The 27,226-nt window shown below is 44.9% G+C and overlaps 1 protein-coding gene across 1 annotated transcript in view; it reads right to left on the bottom strand.

Moving 5' to 3' along the window:
- Positions 1 to 27,226, bottom strand: part of MTCL2 (microtubule crosslinking factor 2) — a 55,861-nt gene that overhangs the window by 13,982 nt on the left and 14,653 nt on the right. Inside the window, exons 3-10 of the mRNA XM_023741988.1 lie at positions 19,370 to 19,432; positions 17,329 to 18,510; positions 14,701 to 14,841; positions 11,013 to 11,138; positions 9,114 to 9,344; positions 3,129 to 3,233; positions 2,009 to 2,176; positions 617 to 868 (exon numbers count right to left, since the gene is read on the bottom strand). Of these exons, the coding sequence (XP_023597756.1) occupies positions 617 to 868; positions 2,009 to 2,176; positions 3,129 to 3,233; positions 9,114 to 9,344; positions 11,013 to 11,138; positions 14,701 to 14,841; positions 17,329 to 18,510; positions 19,370 to 19,432 (2,268 nt within the window). The remainder of the gene's footprint in view (positions 1 to 616; positions 869 to 2,008; positions 2,177 to 3,128; positions 3,234 to 9,113; positions 9,345 to 11,012; positions 11,139 to 14,700; positions 14,842 to 17,328; positions 18,511 to 19,369; positions 19,433 to 27,226) is intronic.

Raw genomic sequence — 27,226 nt, 5'->3', positions numbered from 1 at the left:
AAAATAAATATGGTGTATAGCAGCTGGGTATAAGTGGCAGCTGGGTGCATGGCGTGAACTCTAGTGTGGGCGTAGTGGTCAGTAATTATTTTTCCTTTCTCCCCTCTTTTGGTTACAGGACTCCAACATTCCCACAGGGAATCACCTTTGGTTCCTCCCTCTTGGTTCCTGGGTTTTGGTGAACTCCAGGGGTGGGCACATGACTCAAACTGAGCCAATCAGAGTCTCATGAAAAAGAGAAACTCTTTCCATTGCATTTACTAAGTTTTAAAGACACAAGCACGGAATTAGCAGTGGCCATCTTTGGGAATAGCTTGGTTACAAGGAAAGCTAGCACGGATGCAAACAAGCCCAAAAGACTGAGACAAAGAGAAAGACTTAGTCCCTACTGCAATCTCTGGGCACCTGGATCCAGCTATACCTGAAGGAGATGCTACCCCTGCACCTCATTGCTTAAGCACCTGAGTCCAGCTATAGCTGAAGGAGATCCTGTCCCTGGACCTCACTGTCTGAACACCTGGATCCAGCTATACCTGAGGGAGATACTACCCCTGGGCTTTTCTTACAGTGACTTCACCTCATGGCTTTAGTGAGCTTGGGTTAGGGCAGGCCTCACCTGGCTCAGGCGGTTCTGCAGCTCCTTCACCTGCTGTTCCACCTGCTGCTTCTCACCCTGTAGCCGCTCCACAAGCTGCAGCTTCTCCTGGCTCCAGTTGCGCTCACTGATCTGCAGCTGCCGTGTCAGCTCCATGACAGCACTGTAGGATTCAGCCAGGAGGTGCTGCTGCTCCTCACGCTCTCTCTGTAGAGCTGCCTTCCAGTCGGGCCCCGGCCTCTCGCTGGCCCCCTTCCCAGCTTTCAGCTCCATCTACAGAAAAAGTGCAGACTGAGTGGCTGGCACCAGGAGGACCCTTCTCTCTGCCTTCCTCTTCCCCTCCATCCTGGGTTTTAGCCTCATGAATCAATGTACCCCACAATCCTGGGCTGTGGTCTGGGATGTTAACCCACGGGGCCAGTCAGGTTCTCAGAGGTAAGGGCATCTGGAATGGCTGGGTTTGAGGGGGTCAGCGGAAGCAGTGGACACTGGGGAATGTCCAGATGGACAGGAGCCATAGGATCTGTCGGGAGGGTTACAATGGAGAGAACTGTGGCACCTAGAAGACAGAATCTGTGGAAACTGGGAAGAAGGTAAGGATCATGGTCGTGGGGAGCCAGGAGGGGGCAGAGGTTTGAGGAGTGAGGGTCAGGCTACTTACTTGCTAGGTGACCTTAGAAAAGAAACTAAACTGCTCTGGGCCTGTTTTGTCCCCTACTCAGCAGAGATAATCAGATACCCACTTTCAAGGGGTGTGACAGCCCTGGGAAGGCAGCCTGCAGCAGGGGCAAGCTGGAGGAAGCTGGGGCCTGGCCTTGCAGAGTTGTAGGGTCTGAGCATTGTCTCTGAATAGGAGGAAGCCCACCCTCTCACTTTTTCAGACCAGAGAGGGGCAGCAACTTGCCCCCAGGCACACAGCAGAGACCAAACTCCCAAGACTCCGGATTAAGGCTCGTTTGGTCATGCTGGGTTGTTGGAAGGAGTCCCACAGTTGAATGGATGGAACAAAGCAGAGCCAAGTAGCAGGGGGTAAAGGGATATCCTGATGAGGAAAGGAAGGAGAAAATGAGGCCAACAGGCAGCAAGAGTCTGGGCATGTGTGTGAAGGATATTACCAGGTATGGATAGGACATTTAAGCATTTGCCCCCCACTGTGAGCCTCAGGTGGGACAGAGGTGTCCCCATACACCTTTGTCAATCCCTCATCTTATTTCCCTGGTCCAGTGACTCCTAGTCCCCACTGTTTCTGGCACCCTTGCTATGTGACTCTAGGCAAGTCCCTTGCCCAATTTGGGCCACAAAATGAAATGAAAGGGTTCCTATGTCTCCAGAATCATAGTTTGGGCATCCTGCTCCCAGATCTGACAGTTGAGAGTATGGCTGAGATGGGAGCAAGCGAGGTGGGGGACTCACCTGGACAGTATGGCCCTTGAGCTCTGCCCGCTCGGTCTCCCAGGTAGCCTTGGCCTTGGCAAACTGCTGCTGAAGCTCGGTCAGACCACGGCGCTCATCCCGGAGCAGCCAGCACAGCTCCTTCAGCGTCACCTTCATGTCGGCCAGTGTCTTGATGTACTCGTTGGGCTGTGGACAGGGGCAAGGCTTGGGTCAGAGCTTTCAGAGGGGCAGGGAGGGGAGTCCACGTCTCAGAGCACTCACCCAGGAGTCCAGCCTGGGACCCTACCACGCCTTGGGCAACTCCCACGACCTCTCTGGGTCACCCATGAAATGGGCATGGCAAGCCTAGCCTGGCCACCTCCTAGGCCAGCATTCATAAATAAAAATATTTGCAGTTAGTAATAATCCCTTAGCCTAACTGAGCTGAGCCCTGGCATCTAGGCCCTGGGTTATTCTCCCTGCCCAGGATTTGCCTCTCTGACCCACTGCAGGCCAGATGGGGAGTCTCAACCAGGGAACTCCCCAACTGTGCCTGACTGAGTCTCAAATCTTCTCTCCTGGGCCCCTAACCTTGCTTCCCACCCATACCCCTGGCTCACTGTGTGCCCCTGGGAGCCTGATCCTGCTGGTCCCTCTGCCCCATGGCTTGATCTGAGAGCTCTCAAACCCCAGACCGCAAGGCCCTTCTTCATATTGCCCAGCCTCATGTCCATACCCCTTCCCTGTACATCCCAAGCCCCAGCCAATCCCAGAATACCTTGCCACACCTCTTTGCACACACAGTTCTCTTGACCCAGAATGGCCTTCCCTACTCTCTGTCAAGCAAGCTCCTATTCATCCTTCAAAACCCACCTCCTGTGATGCCTTCTTTGTGATACTGTCCCCTACACTCCAAACAGAATTAACTGCTCTCTCACCTGGGATCCCACAGTCCCTCATGTGGCCCTCTGTCACTGTCCTGGGATGACTTACGTACCCCACAGCACTAGGCATCTGAGGCCCGGTGACCAGGCAATAACCCTCGGCTGCTCCAGCTCCCAGAACAGGGCTGGGGTCAGAGAAGGCAGCGGGAAGTGACTGCTAAGTGGACAAAGGAACAAATGGACAGGAAGGGATGGGGAAGGGGCTGAGAAGGCACCGTGTTCTGGGTCCAGTTGTCCCCCGTGGAGGTTTTGTTGTCAGAATGCTGGGCGTTTAACTCCTCTTCCTCCATCAGCAGGTATAGCTCCTTCATGCTATTCACCTATTTTTAAAAAAAAACACACTCAGCAGGGGGTGGGAGGGCATTATGCCTGGGGCCTCAGCCCTTAGGGTGAGGGGCCTCTGGCTAGTGGTCCAGAGAGAAAGGGGGCTTCCAGCAGAATCAGGCAGGAAAGAGGAATGGGGGGGCTTATGGTGCAAGATGGACCAAGGATACCCCAGCTCAGTACAGATTTCCCGAATCTTAACTCTGACCTCCCAACACCATCTAGGCCAAGGAGCACACCTGTCCAGTCAGGGCCTCCGGGCCTCCCACACCATGTCCTCTGCCCAAGGAACGGGAGATGTCCCTGAGAGTTATTCAGAAACAGCCACTCTGAGAGGCTGGGACAAGGTAGGCGCTGTGGTTGGAACAAAAGGGTGACATGCGCTCCCGTGATTACAGATAAGGGCAAAAAAGGTTTGGGTGGGCAGAAGGACTCTTCCTGGGAAGGGGATTTGTTGCTGATGGATTCTGGGCAGTGTCCAGGGCTAGTCAAGGAGACCAGAGTATTAACTCAGGGTAGCAACAAAGTGGAAGGAAGCTACCTTCTGAAAGGGTGCTCATTCATCATTCATTCACCAAGTATTTACTGAAAACCTACCATGTCTCAGGCCCTGTGTTAGGAGCTGGGGATACATTGGTGAGCAAGACAGACAAAAATTCAGGTCCTCTTCAGCCTTACATTCCAGTAGCAGGGAGACAAACAAATAAGTGAAATGTATGACACGTCATTTAAATATAACGAACGTCATGTAGTGATAGGTGTTATGAAGAGAATCAGAGCAGGGAAAGGAGCTAGGATGTGCTGGGTGTGGGGGGTCCAGGAAGGCCTTATGGAGAAGGTGATATTGGGCAAAGTTCTGAAGGAGGTAAGAGAGTAAGCCATGTGAATACCTGGAGGAAGAGAATTCCAAGAAGAGGGCACAGCAAATGCAAAGGCCCTGCGGTAGGAACACGGCTATTTGAGGAACAGCAGAAAAGCCAGGTAGGAAGTGAGAGAGATATAGGGAACAAAGTCAGGTTGACTAGGACTTTGGCTTTTGCTCTGGGTGAAGTAGGACCCAGGGAAGGATTGTGAGCCCATGATGCAATCTGACTTTATTTTTATAAGATCACTCTAGCTGCCATGTTGAGATACATTATAGGGTAGCAACAGAGCCCCATACTGCACAACTCCATGTGTATATCATTCACATGGAAGACAGAATGCATGGTTCCCCCTGGAGCTGTGTAACAGGCAGTGCTTGCTAGCAAGAGCAGAAGCAGAGAGGCCACTTAGGAGGCTATGACAATAATGCAGGCAAGGGGTGATAGTGAATTGTACCATGGGGTGGTGGGGGAAGTGCAGCTCGGTTAGAGTCTGTATAGATTTTGGAAGTAGGGCTGTCAGGACCTGCTGACAAATTGGAGAGACATGTGAGGAGAGAAAGAGAAGAGCAGAGGATGCCTCTAAGGTTTTTGGCCTGAGCAAGGAGAAATTGCCATTAATTACAGGAAGAGCAGGTTTGGAGGTAAGATCAGAAGTTTGGTTTTAGATGTAAGTTCGAGAAGCCTATTAGACACCAAGCGTACCCATCAAGTGGAGAAATGACTATACACATCTGAAGTTCATGGGAGATGTCTGGGCTGGAGGCATAAATTTGGAACTCAATGTCCGCAGGCCATTTGAAGCCATGAGCCTGGATGAGCTCCCCAAAGGAGGAAATATAGGTAAAGAAGAGATGAGGCTGAGCCCAAGGGCTGAGGGCTAGGGGCTCTGATGTTAAGAGGTCAGGTCAGAGAGAAAAAGAGGAACTGACAAGGGAGACTCAGAAAGAGTAACGAGCACAGTGGAAGGAAGTCAGAAAAGTGTGGTGTCCTAAAAACCAAATGAAGAAGGGCTTCAAATTCAGAAAATACAATGAGGTTGGGAAGAGAGTGTATGTGTGTGTGTCATGGGGGGTTCAGGGTCTATATGAATAAACATCTCAGTTCCATCACTGGTCACAAGTAATCTAAACTTTGTTTTTAATTATCGATATACGGGTGCACAGTTCCTTTTCTGAAATCGTTGGGGGTCAGGGTGTTTGGAATTCAAAGTTTTTCAGGATTCAGAAAGATAATATAGTGCTGTGACATTTAATGTTATGTGTCAACTTGGCTAGGCCATGATTCTCAGTGGTTTGGCAGATATTATGTCATCTTCCTCCATTTTGTGATATGATGTGAGCATCCAATCAGTTGGAAGGGGAGTTTCTTTGGGGGTGTGGCCTGCATCCAATATATGTGGACGTTCTGGCAAAGCTCATGCTCTCTGTTGATCGTGTCCTCGTCTCGTGGTTTGACCTCCGGTTCTTGGAGAAGCCTTCAGTCAGCCACCTGACCTGCAGATTTTGAATTTGCCAGCTCCCACAGCCTCAAAGACAGCAGCCTGCAGCCTCATCTGCAGATTTTGGGTTCGTCAGCCCCTGCTACCACGTGAATCAGGAGAAGTATTCAGCCTGCCACCTGACTCACAGATTTGGGACTTGCTGGGCCCCACAATTGTATGAGCCATTTCCTTGAAGTAAATCTCTCTCTGTATATTTATATATACATTTCACTGGTTGCTATGAGTCAGAATTGACTTGATGGAGTGGGTTTGGTTTTGCTCCTCTAAAAGAACCCAGGCTAAAACAGGTGCCTACACTGCAGATTGTATAACAACCCCAGCAGGGACTAGGGTGACACCCCATGTTCAAGCACATTAATATTTCCCCTACAAACTTACAAATATGAACATAAAGTGGGAGAAATAAAGGTTTTGCTGCCAAATGAATGTCAGGTCAAGTTTTGCCAAGTGAGATACACACACATTAAAAAAAATATCATCAGCTTTCAGAACTTCTGGATTTCAGAATTGAGGATTAGGAATCAAAGATCTGTATCTGTAGTAGAATGGGGATAATAATTATATCCCTCTCATAGGATATTCATAAAAATGAAATGCAATAATCTACTTCAAGTACTTAGCACAGTGCCCAGAACACAATAAATACTCAATATATGAGAGTTATCATTATGTATGTATATACATATACACACACTCGTTTATCTTTAATTCTGCATATGTGAATATGTATATTCTTTATATGTGTACATATGTATAGCTATTTTTATAATACATGTGGTTAGGTTTGTATCTTATTAATTATGTCTATTTTGCTAAATATTTACATTTCTATTAGTTATGAGCATATATACACTATTTCATTTTCTATGCTTATACCTTTTTTTCCCCTAAAGTACGCGTGTCCACATGTGCATATGTATACTCACCTATACACAGCTCTATAAAGAAGGTTAGTTTCTCTCTCTGTCATTCCAGTACATAGAAATTGCTAGAAAGATTTCCACCAAATGGGGAGGGTTTGCCTGAGACAAACTGACTTATAACATAGGTTGCATGGCCTGCCGGCAACGCCCTTTGGGGATTTAGGGGAGCATCTTCCCAAGCAGCCAAAATTAGGCTTCATCCAGAGGCCCGTGGGACTTCCAGACAGGAGAGGAGGATCCTATGTCTTCAAACTCCATGGAAAAGAAAGCAGACCAAAGAAGTCACAAAGGCTGATGCTCAGACGGGTGCCCTTGCTGGGCTCTTGGGCTGCTTCTTACAATGGCACCTCAGTGTCAGGCACTCCAAGGAATGGGTCCATTTAATGATGGTCAGTGATTCTCCCCAGTGGCCCTGGGGAGGAGGAGGTAGGTGGACTGTGAGAGGGACTAGGAGCCCCACTGGTGGGAGGAAGGTGCACATTCTTGCTACAGACTCAGGTCTAATCATCATCCCAGCTCTCTGCGGTACTTGGGCTACTCTGGGGGACTGCTGACAGGGATACCTGGGAACTCAAGAAGTAACCCTGGCACATGCTGGCTCTGGAAAGGGGCCTGAAGAGAAGCTGGAGTCAGAAAGAGGGTTGCCAGAGGAACCTGTACCCAAAAGGTCCAGGCCGAGTGCCAACTCAGGTAGTTGTGACTGAAGTATGACATCCTTCTCCTTAGAGAGCTGCTTTGAGCAGCGGCTTTGAGCAACAAAATCTCCCGCACAGGCTGAGGAATGAATGGGCCACACGAGACTTTCCCAAGCTTCACACATTCCCAAAGCACTATTCGTCACAGTTTCTGCCACTTCCAAATACTACCTGTACCATCATTAATGTTTTTAAGTCAATCTGTGTTATGGATTGAATTGTGTCCCCCATGAAAATATGCTGAAGTCCTAACCTCTGGTACTGTGAACATGACTTTGTTTGGAAATAGGGTCTTTGAAGAAGTACCAGTTAACATGAGGAGTTAACAGGAGTAGTGTGGGTCCTAATTCAACCTGAGTGACTCCTTATAAAAGAGAAGAGACACAGAGAGACAGAGGAAAGACAGCCGTACATGCCAAGGAATGCCGGGGACTGCCAGAAGCTGAGAGAGAAAAGAAAGGATCTTCCTCTACAGCCTTCAGAGAGAACACGGTCCTGTCGACACCCTGATTTCAGATTCCTAGCCTCTAGAACTATGAGGTAATAAATTTCTGTTATTATAAGCTACCCAATTTGTGGTACTCTGTTACAGTAGTCCTAGGAAACCAATGGAGCCCTGGTAGTGCACTGATTAAGAGCTCAGCTGCTAACCAAAAGGTTGGCAGTTCGAATCTACCAGCTGCTCCTTGGAAACCCTATGGGGCAGTTCCACTATGTCCTACAGGGTCGCTATGAGTTGGAATTGACTCAATAGCAAGGGGTTTGGTTTGGTTTTGGCTTTTCAGGAAACCAATACAGCCTACTTTTTCTAGCTAAGTAAACATATTTTAAAAGGGAGCTTGAGCCAGTATCCATCGTCATAAAGCAAAGATAACATTAAAAATAAATAAATAATTACTTTAAAGTAAAGATGAGAGGATAAGGGGGCAGAGACACTACAGTACTAGAAATGGAACAAGCAGAATGCAATTAGAAGAGAAGGTCGACACACTGTGAAAAATGCAACTAATGTTGCTGAACAATTTGTGTAGAAATTGTCAAATGGGAACTTACCATGTAATCTTTCACCAAAAACACAATAAAATATTATTAATAAATAAATAAAATAGGTATATTTATACAATGGAATAATCTGCAGTGATAAAAAAAGAACCAGTTTCTGCTACATGCAAAACATGGATAAATCTCAAAAAAAAAGTTATGTAGAGCAGAAGAAGCCAGACATAAAAGACAACATGCTGTACAACTTCATGTATACAAAGTTCTAGAATAGGCAAAGCTAACCTGTGGTGTAAGAAGTCAGAATAGTAGTTCCTGCTAGGGTGGGTGTTTTGACTAGAAAGGGATACAAGAAAGCCTACTGGGACACTGGAAATGTACTCTATTGTGATCTCGGTGGGGGTTATATTGTGTATACTATAGAAATTCATCAGGCTGTATACTTAATATGTGTGCACTTGTCATAAATTATACCTTAAAAGAGTAAAATAAACAAATATATATTATATCTGCATATAATACAAAAACAACAAAGCTAGATTATTAAATTCACCTAATTAATATTGTTTGCTGAAGGCTCTGAGATCTGTTAAAAAGGAAACTAGCAAGTATTTGAGAGGTGTTAAGGAGCTCCCAGCTCCCAGAGAGACTTGCTTCCATTGTGGCAGGGACCAAGTCTGTCTTCTTCACCATAAGATCCCTGGCACCTGCCACAACACCCAGTAAAGATCTGGTTCTCAACAAACAGATGGTGAACGAGCAAATGAATATGGGGATGGAAGCCTGCAAGCTGATGGCTCGTATATGATCTCGCGTCTGTGGCAACACCAGCAGGGTGGCCCTCTCATCCTATATGCATCCCCTGCAGTGCTGGCCCCAGGCCCAACCATACCTCTAGGAAGTCATCTCCTTCGTTGGGCAAAACCTTGCCCTGCCGCCAGCGCTTGAGGAACCACCTGAGCTTCATGAAAAGCAGCAGGAAGTTGTGCTTGAACTGCTGGGACTCCTGCACTAGCATGTTCTTTTCCTGGCTCCAGAATTTCTGCTCCAGCCTCCGCTGAAGGCTCAGACTCTGCAGCTCAAACTCTCGTCTCAGGAGCGCCCTCTGCTGGTCCTCCTTTAGCTGTGAGAGGGACAAGAACGTGACCAACTCTAGCAGACTTACAGGCACTTTTTGTTCTTGTGTGGCATGGAGTGGATTCTGGTGCTATTCCACCCCATTCCGGGCCTCAAATAAGGGCAGAGGGAAAAATCTCGATAGCATTTGTGGGTGATTCCTGCTAGAGATTCTACCATTAGCAGCACATTCTGTTAAGATAAGCATTGTTCTCTGCTACTCGAAAAAAAAATCAAACCCATTGCCATGGAATCAATTCCAACTCATGGCGACCCCATGTGTTACAGAGTAGAGCTGCTCCACTGGGTTTTCTTGGCTGTAATCTTTATGGAAGCATATTACCAGGCCTTTCTTCCATGGCATCACTGGGAGGATTCGAACCACCAACCTTTAGGCTAGTAGTTGAGCATGAATCAGCAATAACCATGGTTACGAACCAAGGAAGGAGCTGGGATTAGAACCCAGTTCCAAAGAACCATGACATCATATATTGAGCACCTACTGAGAGCCAAATGCTTCACATGAACTCTCATGATAATGAGGACCCTGTGAGGTGAGCAATGATGGCAGGGAGAGGGTGACCCAGGTGGAGAGCAAATAACATGCCAGGAGGGAGGAAGGCTGTTCTTTGCTAATGGAAACGAATAGGCAATACCCCAGAAAGCAATGTGGTGTCAAGGCTAAGAAAGAGCCAGAGACCTGCATTAGAATCCCAGCCCCAGCTCGCCTTAGATGTGCAACCCTGGGCAAAGCATGTCTGCTCTCTGAGCATCAGCCTTCCCATCTGTAAAATGGAGACATCCCGTAGGGGAGGACGTGAAGATTGAAGGCTACAATGTGGGAAGTGTGTGGGAAGTGGTTTGAGCAGACCTGACACACCGTAAGGGCTTAGTGAGGGCTGGCTAACTGAAGTTCGGCAGTTTGAACCCATCAGCCACTCCATGGGAGACGGATGTGGCAGTCTGCGTGGAAACCCTATGGGGCAGTTCTACTCTGTCCTACAGGGTCACTATGTGTTATATTCGACTCGACAGCACCGAGTTTGGTTTGGTTTTTGGTTTATTATCAGGACTAAGGTGCCCTGGTGATGCAGTGGTTAAGTGCTCAGCTGCTAACTGAAAAGTTGGTGGTTCAAACCCATCAGCCGCTCCATGGGAGAAAGATGTGGCAGTCTCCTTCCATAAAGATTTACAGCCTTGGAAACCCTACGGGGCAGTTCTACTCTGTCCTATAGGGTCACCATGAGTTGGAATCAGCTCACTGGCAATGGGTTTGGTTTTGGTATTAACAGGACTATTGTCTTGATTGCCTGCTAGTTCTGTGGCCTTTCTGCTAAAGGCTTTCAGCTGTAATGGGAAAACTAGCAACAGTGTTAACAGAAGCAATTTTGAGTATACGCTTCCTATTTCTCTGGGAAACTCAGGCTCAGAGAGGCGACAGGACTGGTCTAAAGTCACACAGGCAGCCAATGACCAGCCCAGGATGCCAGCCCAGTGCAGCTAATGCAACACTGCAAGTGCAGTAACACCCCAGCAGAGCAGGGGAGCTGAAGACTTGGGCTTCCCTTGCCATTCTTGCCTTTTGAAAGACTTGTGGACCCTCGAGGTCTCTGCCTTCAGTTCAGACAGGAGAGGTTGGAGCAGGTGCAGGGAGGAGGCACTGGGCACCACCCACCTGGACCATTTTCTGATTGAAGTTGTCAGCTTCCTCCTTCCGCAGCTGCCGTTCCTGGGAGAGCTGCTCTTGCAGGCCCCGGAGGCTGTCATGGGCCTCAGCCAGCACCAGCTGCAGCTCCTTGATCTGAGATGGGGATAGGAGACACAGATAATGAGGAGAGAGACAGAGCAGGAGGAAGGTAGAAGCTCCACACAAAGGATGAGCGTGGTGGGGAAGCAACAGCAGTAAGCAGGACCTGAGAATGTCCCAGGTAGCCACTGCCCTTCAGGTACGAATCAGGCATAGTGGCTGTTCCCAACTCAGGGGGTTGTCATGACGATTAAATGAAACAATGCTTATCAAAAGCTAGCTATTGTCATAATCTTAATAATTTCACTCTGAAATTCATTTGAAGAAAAGAATATACACATTGTAAACTAAATAACAAACTACAGAGGGGACACAGTTAGGAGGCTTCCTAGACATATCCAGACAACTCACAGGATTGGTTTACTGGGTTAGAAGGCTTGGGACCATAGTCTCAGGCGACAACTTAGTCAACTGGCATAACATAGTTCACAAAGATAATGTTCTACATCCTAGATCGGCAAGCAGTTTCTGGGGTCTTAAAAGCTTGTGAGTGGCCATCTAAGATACAATTATTGGTCTCTACTCCAAGGGAGCAAAAGAGAATGAAGGAAATCAAAGGCTCAAAGAAGAATCTAGTCCTAATAAATGAGACTAATAGCTCGCACAAACCACAGCCTCCTCTAACTTGAGACCAGAAGAAATAGATGGTGCTCGGCTACCACCACTGACTGTTCTGACCAGGGGCACAATAGAAGGTCCCAGACAGAATAGGAGAAAAATGCAGAACAAAACTCAAACTCCTAAAAGAGGTCAGACCTATCGGAACAATATAGACTAGAGAAACCCCTGAGACTATCACCCTAAGATAACCTTTGAACTTGGATTTGAAGCTATTTCTGCAGGTCATCTTTCCGCCAAATAATAGATTGGCTTATAAAATAAATAATATCACCCATGAGTAATGTGCTCCCTTAAACAATTAAGTATGTGAGACCAAATGGTCAACATTTACCCAAAAGCAAAGATGAGAAGGCAAGGAGGGAAGGGAAGCTAGATCAATGGAAACAGAACAAACAGAATGGAAATAATGAGAATGCCGATACATTGTAGAAGTTGTAATGAATGGCATTGAACAATTTGTATAAAAATTGTTAAATGGAAACCTAATTTGCTATGTAAACTTTCACCTAAAACACAATAAAACATCATTTTTTTAAAATTGTGAAAACTCAGTTTGATTGACAAAGATGTTCACTGGCTTATTATTTATAATTGAAAAAATTTAGGAACAACTTACATAATAAATAAATGATAGCAATGATTATCAGTTTAATACATCTATACATACATAAAAAGATCCACTCAACTATACACTTAAAAATGGTGTCCTTTATTGAATGTATATTATAATGTTATACTTAAATAAAAAGTAAAAGAAAAAAGATGTATACCTCTGAAATGGCAAATGTTTTCTTATATACATTCTACACTATAAAAAAAAAGAAAGTATGCCTCAATAGAAAAATGTATAAAGGACACAGACACACACACAGACACCCAAAATGTAATAAATAGTTAACTATGTGATGATCTTGTCTTTCTTCTTTTTACCTTTATGCAATGCTGCTCAGGGATTTTGTTGTTGTTATTTGTTGTTTATAATGGCTATGAAATAAGTTCTTAAGAAAAAGACAATACTACATTTTCAGGGGAAATGGTGTTTGAAAGTATTTGTAGCTAAAGCAGGCAAAACAACTATTTTGTTAGAAGTCAAGATAGTGACTGGAAGGGGACACAAGGGAGGCTTTTGGGGGCAGGTCATGCTCTGTCTATTGCTCTGGGTGCTGACTACGTAAGAGTATTCAGTTTGTGAGGGTTATTTTCACAACTGAGCTGTGCAATTACAATATGAGTGCTTTTCTGTATGTATGTGATACTTCACTAAAAATTTTTTTTAAGTATTTCTGGTAATAGAGGAAAATGTGCTGTCATATTAAGCAGGAAAAAATAAAGGAAATATCAGCCCCAACTACTTTACAAAATCTTCCTAGGCATGGCAAGATGTGCCTCTGTGAAAGAAAATAAATACTTGCTGTTGTTAGATGCCACTGAGTCGATTCCAACTCACAGTGACCCCACGTGACAGAGTAAAACTGCCCCTTAGGGTTTTCTAGGCTGTAAACTTTACAGGAGCAAATCACTAGGTCTTTTTTCCTGCAGAGCCACTGGATGGGTTTGAACCACCAGCCTTTTGGTAGACAGCCCAGTGCTTAACAGTTATGCCACCAGGGCTCCTGAATATTTACTATGTGGTCAATAATGTGATAATCTGGCAAATTGAGGGTACACTGACTTGAGATATATCCTGAATACCAGCTTTGTATTCAAAATCCTTGCAGGGCCTAGGTACTATCTATTATCTCTTATATCCTCCTTGAACTCAGTGCCTAACACAGTGCCTAGTAAATTTTAAGTGTTCAGTAAAAAGTGATTGAAGGAAACAATAACTGAATAAATGTCTGTAGGAAATTATTTTCTCTGCAGATGAGCTGGCCTATTTCCTTTTCTCAGAAAATGAGAACTAAGAATCTCCCCCCCCCCACTTTTTGCCATGGCTGCTGAGAAGCTCAACCACCTCACTTAGAGAGTTTGATCTACCAGCTCCAAGGGAGCATCTATCCCTGCACAGTTGCAGGCCAGCTTTCCCAGGAGCATGGAGTTGCTTTTCCAGGGATGCTCAGAAGAAAAGGGTGCTCAGGCTGGGGCACACACAGGGCTCTCCATGGTTCAGGAGTGTCAGGGAGGCCCCACCCAGCCCACTGGGGCCTTTTCATTACAAAGAGTTGAGGAGGGGCTTAGTAGGCTTGTGAGGGGCTCAGAACCACTCAAAATTCCTCAAGGTCCAGAGAATCCTAATGATTCTACAGCCATCAACCACCCTAACCCTTCTACATTACAGATAGGGAAGCTGTGTCTGGAGAGCAGGAACAAGCTCGAGGTCACGCAGCCACACTGCTAAAACCAAAACTTGAACTTAGGTTCCCTGAGTCCTGGTGGCATGTCATCATTACCACCCTCATCTTGACCTAACAGGGACCAGCCCTTAAGCTAAGGCTTTTTGTGTATTTAATCCTTTCAACAATCCTAGGAGGAATCACTTTCATTTTACAGGTGAGAAAATTGAGGATCAGAGAGATGAAATGGCTTACCTAAGGTCTCAGAGCCAGTAAATGGTGGATCCACAGTATGAATGCAGACAGCCTGACTGTATAGACTGTTGCCTTCTGTTACATAAATCAATGGTTCCATTAAATGACATAAATTATAAAATTCCCAGTGGCATTTAATGTAGAAAAAAAAGACTCAATTTCTTCAGATGAGTTTATAAGCTTCCTTTGATCAGGCCATGACAATGGCCTAAACTTCCTTGTTTCCCTTTTTGCCCTGCTTGCCAGGAAGCTTAGAACCAAATGGAATACTCAAAACCCCTATCATCACCAGCTAAAATTCTCCATTGACCATACTTGCTTTTAGAAGGCCCCAGCCACCCTTCTCCTACCCATCCCCCCTTCTCCTAGCCATCCTCCCATCCCCGCTTGCTCAGGTCTAGGCCCACCTCAGAGGCATAGGAATCACTGTCTTCAGCTCGGTAAGGCCTGAAGTTCCGGCTAGGGTCAGGCTTGGAGTCCAAGTCGCCAGTGCGGAAGGCCTCTCGGATTCTGGGCTCCCATTCCGGCAAGTCCCTGAAGTCAGGCGGCTGCACCCAGAGGCACAAGCAGAAGAGACCAACGGTAACCATGGAGAGAAGTCCAAAGGATGCCAGAAACGTGCCCTTGCCCCAGACCTCTGTGTTCCACAAGAGGCTGTGACCATTACCTGAGGCTCTGCAGCCCAGACCTGGCCCTGGTGGGGGGTACCGCAGCCACTCAATTAATGTTTGTTGAAAGGATGAATGACTGGATAAGTGGTTGGTGAAAACATCGATTTCATAAATATCTGGCTTGTGCACAAACATTCTCAGCCAGCTCTAATTGCCCTACTGTGTGTGTTGGCCCCAGCTCACTCCTCCCACAAGAAGAACCAAAAGGGTGACCCAACATGGGGCAATTTGCTTGATTAAGAAAGCAAGATCAAGCCAGATCAACAGGGCAGGGCTTAAAGAAATCATGGCACAGCTACACTGTGCAGTTGTCAAAAAGAAAGAGCTAAATCTCTCTGTACAGATGCGGAAAGACCCTCACATTGCTCTTAGGATGAAGATCAAATCTCCCTGATTCTCTCTGCAGGCCAACCTCACTCCTCCCAGTTCCTTGGACATGTCATGCTCCCTGTGATCATGACGTCTTTGTATGGGCTGTTCCCTCTGCTTAGAACACTCTTCCCCTGCTAATCCTTCCTCTGATCTCAGCTTAAATCAGAGGACTTCCCTGACCCTGGGGCCTAGGTCAAGTTCCTTGTTCAGAAAACCTTATTTCAGATCCCTTATCTCAGTTTGCAACTTCACATTCATTGGCATGATATTTCAGTTAACACCTATCTTCCCCACTCATCAGGATGTGCCATGGGGGCAGGAATCCTATCTTTTTGCTTACCATGGTAACTCTAGCACCAAACACAAAAATGTATGAACAACAATACAGCATAAAAAAATAAATGAACAAATAGATACTTTACATGAGAAAAATAAGTTATGTAGTAATAGTAGGTATAACATAAAACAATTCGGAGGGAAAAAAATATGAGTGTATACGTAGACAAAGATTGAGAGGGGCAAGCTGTTATAATGAAAATGCTCTATATCTCGGCGGTCCAAAACGGAAGCCACTAGACACGTGGCTACTGAGCACTTGAAATGTGGCTGCTGCAACAAGGAACTGAATTTTCAATTGTATTTAATTTTTATTAACTTAAACTTAAGCAGCCACATGTGGCTAGCAGCTGCCGTAATGGACAGCAGTGCTCCAGATTGTTAATGGTAGTACCTCAGGGAGCAGGAAGCAGTGGGGAGAAGGCTTTCATCTTTTTACCTCAGGTACTACTGAAATCCTTTGACTGTTTACATATTAGTTTTGTAATAATTTTTTTTTTTTTGACGAGTATATTTGCCGTTTTAGTTTTTCTACATCATATTTTATGGGCATCAAGGCTGGAAGTTCATTACTTTTAGAAGCCTGGGTTTCTCGCCTTTTCACAAGGCCTGACCAAAACTTTTTAAAAAAATACTTGTTTTAAAATACAAAATTATAAAAAAAAAAGATAAGAAAAGAAGAAAGGGCACCTGGTAAAAAAGACAGGGCCTTGGAATCAACCCCAAGATCTATTAACAGTAGAATGCATAAGTGAATTGGGGTATGCTCCCTCAGTGGGATCGTGTCGAGCAACGAGAAAAAATGAACTATTGCTACATGCAACAACCAACAGAATGCTAGTGAAAGAAGTTTGTACTGTATGATTCAATTTATATCAAGTTCAAAACCAGAAAAAAACTAAATGAAGGAGGGGTTATCCTTAGGAACAAGGTTAATGACTAGAATGGGATATAAGGGGGCCTTCTGGGGTCATGTTCTATTTCTTGTTCTCTGTGATGATTACACGAGTGTGTTCACCTTGGGAAAATTCATTAAGCTGCACATTTGTGATCTGTGCATTTCTCTTACTCTTATGGATTGAACTGTGTCCCCCAAAAATGTGTGTCAATTTGGCTAGGCCATGATTCCCAGTATTGTGTGGTTGTCCTCCATTTTGTGATCTGATGTAATTACCTATGTGTTGTAAATCCTAACTTCTATGACGTTAATGAGGCAGGATTAGAGACAGTTATGTTAATGAGGCAGGACACAATCTATGGGATTAGGTTGTATCTTGAGTCAATCACTTTTGAGATATAACAGAGAGAAGCGAGCAGAGAGGAAAGGGACCTCAGTACTACCAAGCAAGAAGAGCCAGGAGCAGAGCTCATCCTTTGGACCTGGGGTCCTTTTGCTGAGAAGCTCCTAGACCAGCGGAAGATTAATGACAAGAACCTTCCCCCAGAGCAGACAGAGAGAAAAAGTCTTCCCCTGGAGCCGGTGGCCTGAGTTCAGACTTTTAGCCTCCTAAACTGTGACAGAATAAATTTCCGTTTGTTAAAGCCATCCACTTGTGGTATTTCTGTTATAGCAACACTAGATAACTAAGACTGTTATGTACCAATAACAAGTTTACGTAACAGAGAGTAACAGGGCCTGTGACTAGGACACCTTACCTGGAAGTCTGAGCTGAGGTCTTTGGCCAGGAGAATCTCCTTGGAGGGACCCTGGGAGCCCAAGGCAGGCAGCGACGAGAAGGGTTCTGACTGCTCCTTTCCAGAGCTCCCTAGGACAGTGTCCGCCTTCCGTGTGAAGGCATTGAGTTCCTGCTGGAGCATGCTCAGCCGCACCAAGATGGCATGGATGAGCTTGGTATCCCTGGGGCCCTCGCTGTTGTCAGGGGCCTCGTGCAGCCGAAAGTCAGCACGTTCATTGTCCAGGCACAGCCGGAGGCCAGCCGAGAAGCCATTGGCATCAGCCACCAGGACGTCGATGGCCTTGCTGACCAGGGCGGCCTGCTCCCTCAGCCCAGGCAGCGCCTCGGCCTCCCTGGCTCTGCAGAGCCGGGCAGCATGGGACTCATGTGCCTCACCAAGAGGAGGGGGAACACACTGGGCCGAGTCCCCAGCCTCGGCGTCCATCTCCAGCATTGGCAGCGTGCTCTGGCAGGACGCAAGATCACAGCGCTGGAGGTTGGACAGGAGCACACGGTTCTCGTACTGCAGCTTCTTGACCTTGCCGCTGAGCTCACCGATCTGCAGCTTGGCAGCTGCCAGCTCCTCCTGCGAGGGCTCACTGAGCACGGAGCAGCTGTCCTCTGACAGCGTTACATCCAGTTCGTGCTCTGTGCGGTACTTGGCCAGTTCATTCAACAGCAGCTTGTTCTGGTCCTCAAGCTCAGCTGAGGAGCGCCGCAGCAGCTCTGCCTCCTCCTCCACAAACTGCAGGTGCCGCCGCAGCTCTGCGAAACTCTCCCCGCACTCACTGCCACCCAGCACGGGGAAAGCCAAGCGTGCCTCCGGCCCCCCGCAGCTGCCACCATGATCCTTCATGTCATCCATCTCGGCTCGCAGCCCTCGGTTCTCCACCTCCAGCTCCACGATGCGGCGACTCAGCAGGTTGGCCTCCTCCTCCACCAGCTTCAGATGCACCTTCAGCTCAGTCTCGCGTGAGTGGGGGGCGTTGGCCAGCTCCTCGGCGGACAGGGCACTGTCCAGGTCGCCGTACAGCGAGCGGTACTTGAGCAGCTCCTCCTTCATGCTGTCGTTCTCCTTGGCTAGCTTGGTGAGCTTCTTGCACATGAGGGCTGACTCCTCCTTTGCAAAATGCAGCTGGCACTTCAGGTCTGCACTGTCCTCCTGGGGCCCCATGGGGCAGGGACAGATACGACCCAGTTAGGTTAGTGTTGGGAGGCTCAGTACCAGCCACAGCATTTGGGGAACGCTATGTGCTGGGGACACAGGGATGAACCAGCCCCAGCTACCAAGGAGCCAGGGGTCCACAGGGGAAGCAGAGAGGGGGAAGTTGATATTGCAGCAAGGATGGAGCCCCACACATAGTCTGGAGGGGTCTAGGAGGGCTTCCTGGAGCAGGTAACATTCAGCCAGGTTGAAGAGAAACTGCTGTTACTAACGTTACTACTCTAGTTTCCTCATCTGTAAAATGGGCACTAATACTCCCTTCACGGAGCTGTAGACAGGATTAAATGAGATAGTGTATGGAAAGTTCCTGGCTTCCTGACAATGCAGGTGTTTAGTTGTTCTTATCAGTACCACTAGAAGCTAGCATTACTCCATGCCTGGCCTGTGCTACATACAGAACTTTATCTAGTTCTTACAACAAGCCCACAAGATAGGAATCATGGCCCCTTTTGACAGGTAAGGAAACAGGCCAGAAAAGTAAAGTGGCTTGCCCCAATCACATGGTAACAACCAAATGGCAGAGCCAATATTCAAACCTGGCTCTCCAACTCCAGACCTCCAGACTTAACTGCTGTGCTGTCCGGAAAGTCGGCTTGCTGTTGTGGGAGGAGAACCGTGGGCTCAGGGTGGTTCTGGGAAGTAAAGAGGGTAGCAAGGCAAGGAGAGGACAGGGTAGAAGCTGGGGGTGAGGTCACCTCTGGAGACTCACTGGGCCACTTGGAGTTAGGTCTTAGGCCTTCAGACAAAAACTTGCCTGGGGGGCTACCCTGGGGGCGCAGGGGGTGCTGGGAAGTACCTGTACGGAAGGCTTCTTGTCTGTCTTCCCCAGAGAGCGAGTTCCTCTTTTCTTCAAGGAATGCTGAAGGGAGATATAAAAAAAAAGTTAAGAACTGAAAGCTTGCAAGGGCAACACAACATCCAAAGAGTAGTCACAGTGCCAAGGGTGACACTGAGGGTCCCACTCCCCACCCTACCCCAGTCGTGTCCTGGCCTTGACCAGCACCAGCTGCTGAGGTGGAAGGGTCCTCGAGACCACCCAGTGGGCTACAACTAGGGGACAGGTCAGAAGCACTTGAGGAGATGATTCTAAACATACCTGCCCAGGGTTCCTCCCCTCCCTCTCTACCCTCACCTTGTGATCCAGGTGGCCTGGGCCAAGACCCAGAAATCTGGGTTTCTGTTTTTTGTCTGTCTTTAGTCATTCATCAAATATTTCCTGGGCACCTACTATGTGCCAGGCTTAGTTAGATTGGAGAACACAGAACATAGCAGTGAACAAGACAGACAGGCATCTGTGGAAGATTCTGTGGTGCCTTGCCCAGACTCCCTCCTTCTGGACTGAGGCATTCATTCTCCCAGCTAAGATCTCCCAGCTAAGTCCCTCTTCCCAGTGATGGCCCTTGGCAGAGGAAAGCCACCTTGTCAAAGGTCATGTGGCCTCCTCAGATGTAGACCACATCCAATGACTAGTCAATGCCACCTTGCTTTAAGACAACTCTAAAGGCCATCCCAGCTCCAGAGCTCCCCATAAAAACCACTGAGGCTGTTGATGTAACTGTGCTGTAGCTCAACTTCTCCCTCTGCCTCACTTCCTGATGGTGTTATTCCTAAGCAGACTCTTTCATGAACCTGAATGCAAATCATCTCAGAGTCTCTTTCCCAGGAAATCTTGTCCTCATAAAACTGACATTCTGAAGGGAAATTTAATTTAGAATGAATACTAAGAAACAAAATGAATACGGGCGCAACAAATCATAATTACACAGGAGGCTTAGCAATGATCATGAGGGACTGATCATAAATAACTGAACTGTCAAAGTTTCCAGGCAGATTAAAGCAAAATAAGGCTATAACAATAATCAGGACTAAAACATCCAGAAGCAATAAGGAGGGGGAAAAAAAATCTATACATTTGTTTGTGTAAGTAAATTCCAATCTTAAAAAAAAAAAAACCTGTAAGAAAAGTAAAAAGATAAATGACAAACTGGGGAAAAATATTTGTAATTTATAACACTGACAAAGGGTTAACAACCTAAATATGTAAAGAGTTTCACAAAATAGAGAATAAAAAGGTCAACAAATCTATAGAAAAATGGGCTGGAGATATGAAAAACAGTTCACAAGAAAAGAAAATGCAAACGGCTCTTAACCATATGAAGATGTTCAACCCCACTCAGAAGAGACAAATGCAAATTGAAACTACACTGAGATACCATTTCTCACCTCTCAGATTGGCAAAACTCCCAACATCTGACAGCATATTGTACGGGTGAAGTCACAGGGAAATAGGAACACTTATATATGGCTGGCAAAAATTGACAAGCCCTTATGGAGGGGAATTTGGCAATATCTAGCAAAATTATAAATGCATGTACCCTTTGACTCAGTAATCTCACTTCTAGGAATCTATCCCAAAGATACACTGGCAAAAATACAAATAGATGTATGCACAAAGCTATTCAATGCAGCACTATCTGCAGTAACAAAGGACTGGAAACAACCCAAAAGTTCATCAATAGGGCACTGGTGGAAAACAATACAGCGTGTTCACACAGTGGAACAGAAGAGTAAAAAGAAATATCTCTAGTGACTACTATGGAGTGCTTCCAGGATATATTAAGTAAAAAAAAAGCAAGGTGGGTAAAAACATGTATCTACCATTTATCTAAGTGGGGAATGGGAAATACGAAACTTTTTGTATTTTTCAAACAATAAAGGAGCACTGGTGGCGCAATGGCTAAGCGCTTGGCTGCCAACCAAAAGGTTGGCAGTACTAACCCACCCAGCGGCTCCAAGGGAGAAAGACCTGGTGATCTACTTCTGTAAAGATTATAGCAAGGAAACCCTATGGGGAAGTTCTACACTGTCACATGGGGTCACTATGAGGTGGATTCGATTCAACAGCACCCAACAGAAACATGGGGAAGAAGGAAATAGGGTAGAGGGGACAGGAGCATGAGCTAGACCTCTTTGACCATGTCTTCTTTTATATATTTGAATGAAGAGTCAGGTAAATTTGTACAAAATTTTAGAACAAAATTAAAATGTTCTAAAAATCAATTCCTACAAATTGAAAATAAAATGAAACAAATGACTGTGTATTCAGTTCATGGCATAACCACATTGAGCGGAATTATTTCAAGCGACTTTATAACCAGTAAACTATACATACCTAATGAGATATACCCTAAAGATAAAGAAACTAGCAAATTAATCTTAAACCACTCTCAGTAAGTATATATATATATATATATATATATATATATTTTTTTTTTTTTCTCTCTCTGTCTTTTTTTTTCAGGATAAAATACAATGTGAACTTTCATGGAAGTATTGGTATTTTTATTCTGAGAATGTTGTATATGAGGTATGGGATAAATCAAATGACTAAATCATGTTGGCAAATGTTTCAGCTTAAAAGACAGTGTACACATGATAGGTGAGGTTAAGTTAAAAACACTGTAGGCTTGAATTTGAATTGGAAGTATCAGTGTGAATTCACGTTGTATTTTACCTTAAAAAAAAAAAAAAATCCCAATTCTGACAATGGGAAAGACCTAGAAAAAAACTAGCGGTAATTAGAACCTGCAGTGCCCAGATTGTGGTCTCTAAATACCATTTCCCAATAGGAGGAACCAGGGCTCCTTGGAAAAATGGCTGATTTTGAGTCGGGGTAAGAAATATTAAGGATAACTCTGGAACATTTTGTTGTAACAGAAAGCATGGAAATTATCAAAGACTACTAAGTTTGTCTCAAAAAGACTCAGGGGCCAACTTGAATAGGATTCCACTGGCCAAAAATGGAATAACCTGAGAATAAAAAGGAAAAAAGAAAAACACATCAAATCTTTAAATCCGTGAGTTTATGATATTTGAAAAACAAACAAAATATACCCATTGGTCATCTTTGAATGATGCTAAGGAACCAATTCATTATTTATTTATTTTTTATTGTACTTCAGGTGAAGGTTTACAGAACAAATAGTTTCTCATTAAACAGTCAGTACACATATTGTTTTATGACGTTGGTTAACAACCCCTCAAAATGTCAAACCTCTCCCTTTTTGACCTTGTTTTTTTTGGTGAAAATATACATAGGCAAAGATACACCATTTCAAAATTTTCTACATGCATAGTTCAGTGATATCGACTACACTCTTCCAATTGTGCTGCTATTCTCACTTTAGGTGAAGGTTTACAGAATAAAATAGTTTCTTATTAAACAGTACACGTTGCCCTATGACAATGGTTAACAACCTCACTACACATAAACACTGTTCTTACTCAACCTTTGGTTCCCTATCACCAGCTTTCCTGTCCCCTTCTGCCTTCTAGCCCTTGTCCCTGGACTGCTGTGCCTCATTAGTCCTGTTTCGTTTTATGGGGCTGTCCAATCGCCGGCTGAACAGTGAACCTCGGAAGTGACTTTACCACTGAGCTAAAAGGGTGTCCGGGGGCCATACTCTCGGGGTTTCTCCATACTCTCGGGGTTTCTCCAGTCTCCTTTAGGCCAGTAAATCTGGTCTTCTTGTGTGTGTGTTAGAGTTTTGTTCTACGTCCTTCTCCAGTTCTGTCCAGAACCCTCTGTTGTGATCCTGGTCAGAGCAGTCAGTGGTGGTAGCCGGGCACCATCTAGCTGTACTGGATTCAGTCTGTTGGAGGCCTTGGTAGCTGTGGTCCATTAGTCCTTTGGACTAATCTTTTCCTTGTATCCTGTCCTCTTTATTCTCCCTTGCTCCCGAAGGGGTGAGACCAGTGGAGTATCTTAGATGGCTGCTCACAGGCATTTAAGACCCTAGACACTACTCACCAAGGTAGAATGTAGAACATTGTCTTTATAAACTGTGTTATGCCAATTGAGCTAGATGTTCCCCAAGACCATGATCCACACAGCCCTCCGCCCAGCAATTCAGTCCCTCAGGGAGTTTGGATGTGTCTATGGAGCTTCCATGACCTTTGCTTGTACAAGTTGTGCTGGTTTCCCCAGTATTGTGTACTACCTCACCCTTCACCAAAAATACCACTTATCTATTGCCTATTTAGTATTTCCTCCCCACCCCTCCCATCCCTGGTAACCAACAAAGATTGTCACTTTTTGTGTGTAAACTTTTTCATGGGTTTTTACAATAGAGGTCTCATACAATATTTGTCCTTTTGTGATTTGACTCATTTCACTCAGCATAATGTCCTCCAGTTTCATCCATGTTGAGATGCTTCACAGATTCATCATTGTTCTTTCTTGTTGCATAGTACTCCATTGTGTGTATGTACCATAGTTTGTTTATCCATTCATCTGTTGATGAGCATCTAGGATGTTTCCATCTTTTTGCTATTGTGAACAATGCTGCCATGAACATAGGTGTGCATATGTCTATTTGAGTGATGACTCTTATTTCTCTAGGATATATTCCTAGGAACCAATTCATTATTTTTAAAGCTATAAATAAAGGGGAAGAATGAAGTATTTATCCTGTTTTCCTATATGACTGCACCTCAGGGTAAACAGTTGATGAGAGGATATTTCTCTTTGCAGAAGTATTTCAGTTAATAAATGAAAAAGAAATGACAGGATTGGGAGTCACCATTTTATGATCATCCTTAGATGATAATACAACAAGAAGACAACCAGACATTAAACACCACCCATTATGTAGCCTTGACCAAAAAATTTTTTAAATCTGAGCTTAATCAAGCTTCCAGATCTAACTACCAATTCACAGAAAATACAGGAGACAGAGGAACATGTTAAGCAACATCATGGAGATGCAATCAGCTAAACCCAGATTCAAGGACAGTCTACAGAACAAAAGACCCCATTTCTTCTTCTTTGGGAAAAAAAAAGGGAGAGAAAGAGAAGGGGAATGTATAGATCCTAAGAGAATTAGGAAACATATCAATTAATTGTATCGTATGAATCTCATTTGGATTCCGATTTTAACAAACTATTACAGAAAAACATGCAATCAGGTAAATCTGAATTCTGACTGGATGTTTGATATCATGGAGAAATATTGTTAATTGTTTTTAGATGTGATAATGGTACTGCGATTGCATTTTTAAAAGAAGAATCCTTATCCTCTAGATACAAACGGAAGTGTTTACTGATGAAATGATATGGCTGGCATTTGCTTCTAAATAATTTGGGGGCAAGGGTTAATGGGTGGGGGTATAGATGAAACAAGATTGACCCAGAGCAGATAATTGTTGAACCTGGTTCATGGGTACAGGAAATTTGTTATGTTATCAAGTGGAGTGATTTAGATCAAGAAAACCAGTTGTGCACCTCTTCCCAATTCAGAGTCTAGTGACTTCACATTATTAGCTTGACATCAACCATGGTAGGAGTATTTACACCATGGAAATCAACAAACACTACAAAGCAGCACTATTTGTACCCTACGACTGGCTGTTCAGAATTTACTGGCATATGACTGCTATTCTCTTTATTTTTGCATATGTTTAAAATTTTGCATTATAAAATAATTAAAAAATAAAACTATAAGAATTGGGTATGCATCATCACTGGGTACAATCACCTTCACAGAGAAAGGGCTCAACACTCTAACACTAGGGTATTTATTCTCCAATGCCAGGCAGCTTTGAGAGCACTCAGGCACTCCTCATCCAAATTCATTTTGGAATCAAATGAATGTTTGAAAATCCATTTACTCGCAATTCCCATTTGCCTTCCAAAATATAAGGAACCAGGCAAAGAAATTTTACAATCATTACTGAAGTTTCTCACTGTTAAAATGTTATTCAATCAAATGCACTTCTTCCCATGAGAGGGGGTGTGGTGTTATATGAAACCACACTTATGCTGCTTTTGAATTTTCAAGTACAGTCTTAAATATGCTCCCCAGGTGATTTGGATACGTGCCCTTCTACGCCCTTCACCTCTCTCACCCCATCCCTGAAGGTTAGAACCACTAATCTAATCCACCTCCCACACCCTAACCCCACCCTCATTTCACTGAAGCAGACAGAGGCAGGGACTTGTTTAAGGTCCCATGGCAAAACGGCTGACTTGGGACCAGCTGTTAACATAGTTCTTACCTAGTTCCAAAAACTTAGGGGAAGAAAATGTGAGTCCTTTGATGAGGGCCAGAGTGCAGCTAGCACAGTGGTTCTCAACCTGGGGGCACAACAGAATTACCCGGGGAACTTAAAAAAAAAATAATACTATGTCCAAGGCCTCACTCCCAGAGATTCTGATATAACTGATCTGGGGTAGGTCCCAGGCATCTTTATTTTTAAATAGCTTCGGGTGATTCTAATATGCAGCTAAGGTTGAGAAACACTGAGCCAGGGTGAGGAATATCAGATGGGTTCTTAAGTATATCTCAAAGTCCAATCTAATCCTAAAGAGACCTTTTGAAATGCAAATGAGAGAGACAGGAAGGCAGAGGCTGATATTTCAGATATTGTGGGCCAAGGGCAGGGAGACAGTACTTGAAAAGGGTTGAGATGGGGTCTTTCCAAAGCAGGAAGGAAGGAGAAAGGAATGGAGGTAGGAGATCAAAAAAATCTTCCCACAAGAGCCGGGAGGCAATAGACAAATATCAACACATGGGTCCCAGTAGGGGTGCTCAGAAGGAGATCCACACATTATCACTCTCAATACGGAGAGGTGAGGTAGGGAAGGGCACAGGGGTCAGATGGTCAGGCTTGCAGATTTGGGCCCGCGTATCACAAAAGTGAATGGGAGAGGATGTGGCCTAAGCTTGGAGTTGAACTCTGGCGACCCCTCAACACTGAGTTTATAGTCCTGGGAGAACCCCTTCCTCTCCCTGAAATTTCATTTTATCCTCTATAAAAGTAGGCAATTGATTAGGTGACCATAGCCCCTTCAAGCACTGTAGTCCATGGTGCTAGGACTTCTTGGAGGAGAGAAGTGGAGTAACACACAACAAGGGGAGCCAGGGTTCTCTAAAGGCACTGAGGGGTCACATTACATATACACAAATGAGACAATGTAAAGTCATTAAAAAGGATTGAGGGACAGTGAGACTCACTGACGGGGGAAAGTCTCTAAAACACTTTGTTAAGGGAAAGAAGTAATCCGAAAAACAAAACCTACAACCCAAATGTCCACAACTGATGAATGGATAAACAAAATATGGTATATCCAACAATGAATTATTATTTGGCCATAGAAAAGAATGAAGTACTGACACTTGCTACAACATGGATGAACCCCAAAAACATTATGCTAAGTGAAAGAAGCCAGACACAAAAGGTCACATATTGTACGATTCCATTTATACGAAATGTCCAGAATAGGCAAATCCATGGAGACAGAAAGCAGATTAGTGGTTGCCAGGGGCTGGAGTGAGGGGGTAATGGGGAGTGAATTAATGGGTACAAGTTTCATTCTGGGGTGCTGAAAATGCTCTGGAATTAGATAGTGATGATGGTTGCACAACCACTTAATTGTACACTTTAAAAGAGTGAATTTTATGGTATGTGAATTATATCTCAATAAAGCATGTTACTATTTTTATAAAAATTTGGGGGGGTGTATATGAATATATGCATAGAGGAAAAGATCTATATACCAGGCTGTTAAGAATGAGAATACAGGAAACTTGCACCCCTCCCTTTTTTTTTGGAGGAGGAACATAGGCCTGCAGATATTTTTCTTTTATTTTTA

Source organism: Trichechus manatus, unplaced genomic scaffold (genome assembly GCF_000243295.1).
Source record: "Trichechus manatus latirostris isolate Lorelei unplaced genomic scaffold, TriManLat1.0 scaffold00008, whole genome shotgun sequence".
NCBI classification, from domain to species: domain Eukaryota; kingdom Metazoa; phylum Chordata; class Mammalia; order Sirenia; family Trichechidae; genus Trichechus; species Trichechus manatus.
The sequence above is the reverse complement of the archived record's forward strand: the minus strand, read 5'-3'. Positions and strand labels throughout refer to the sequence as shown.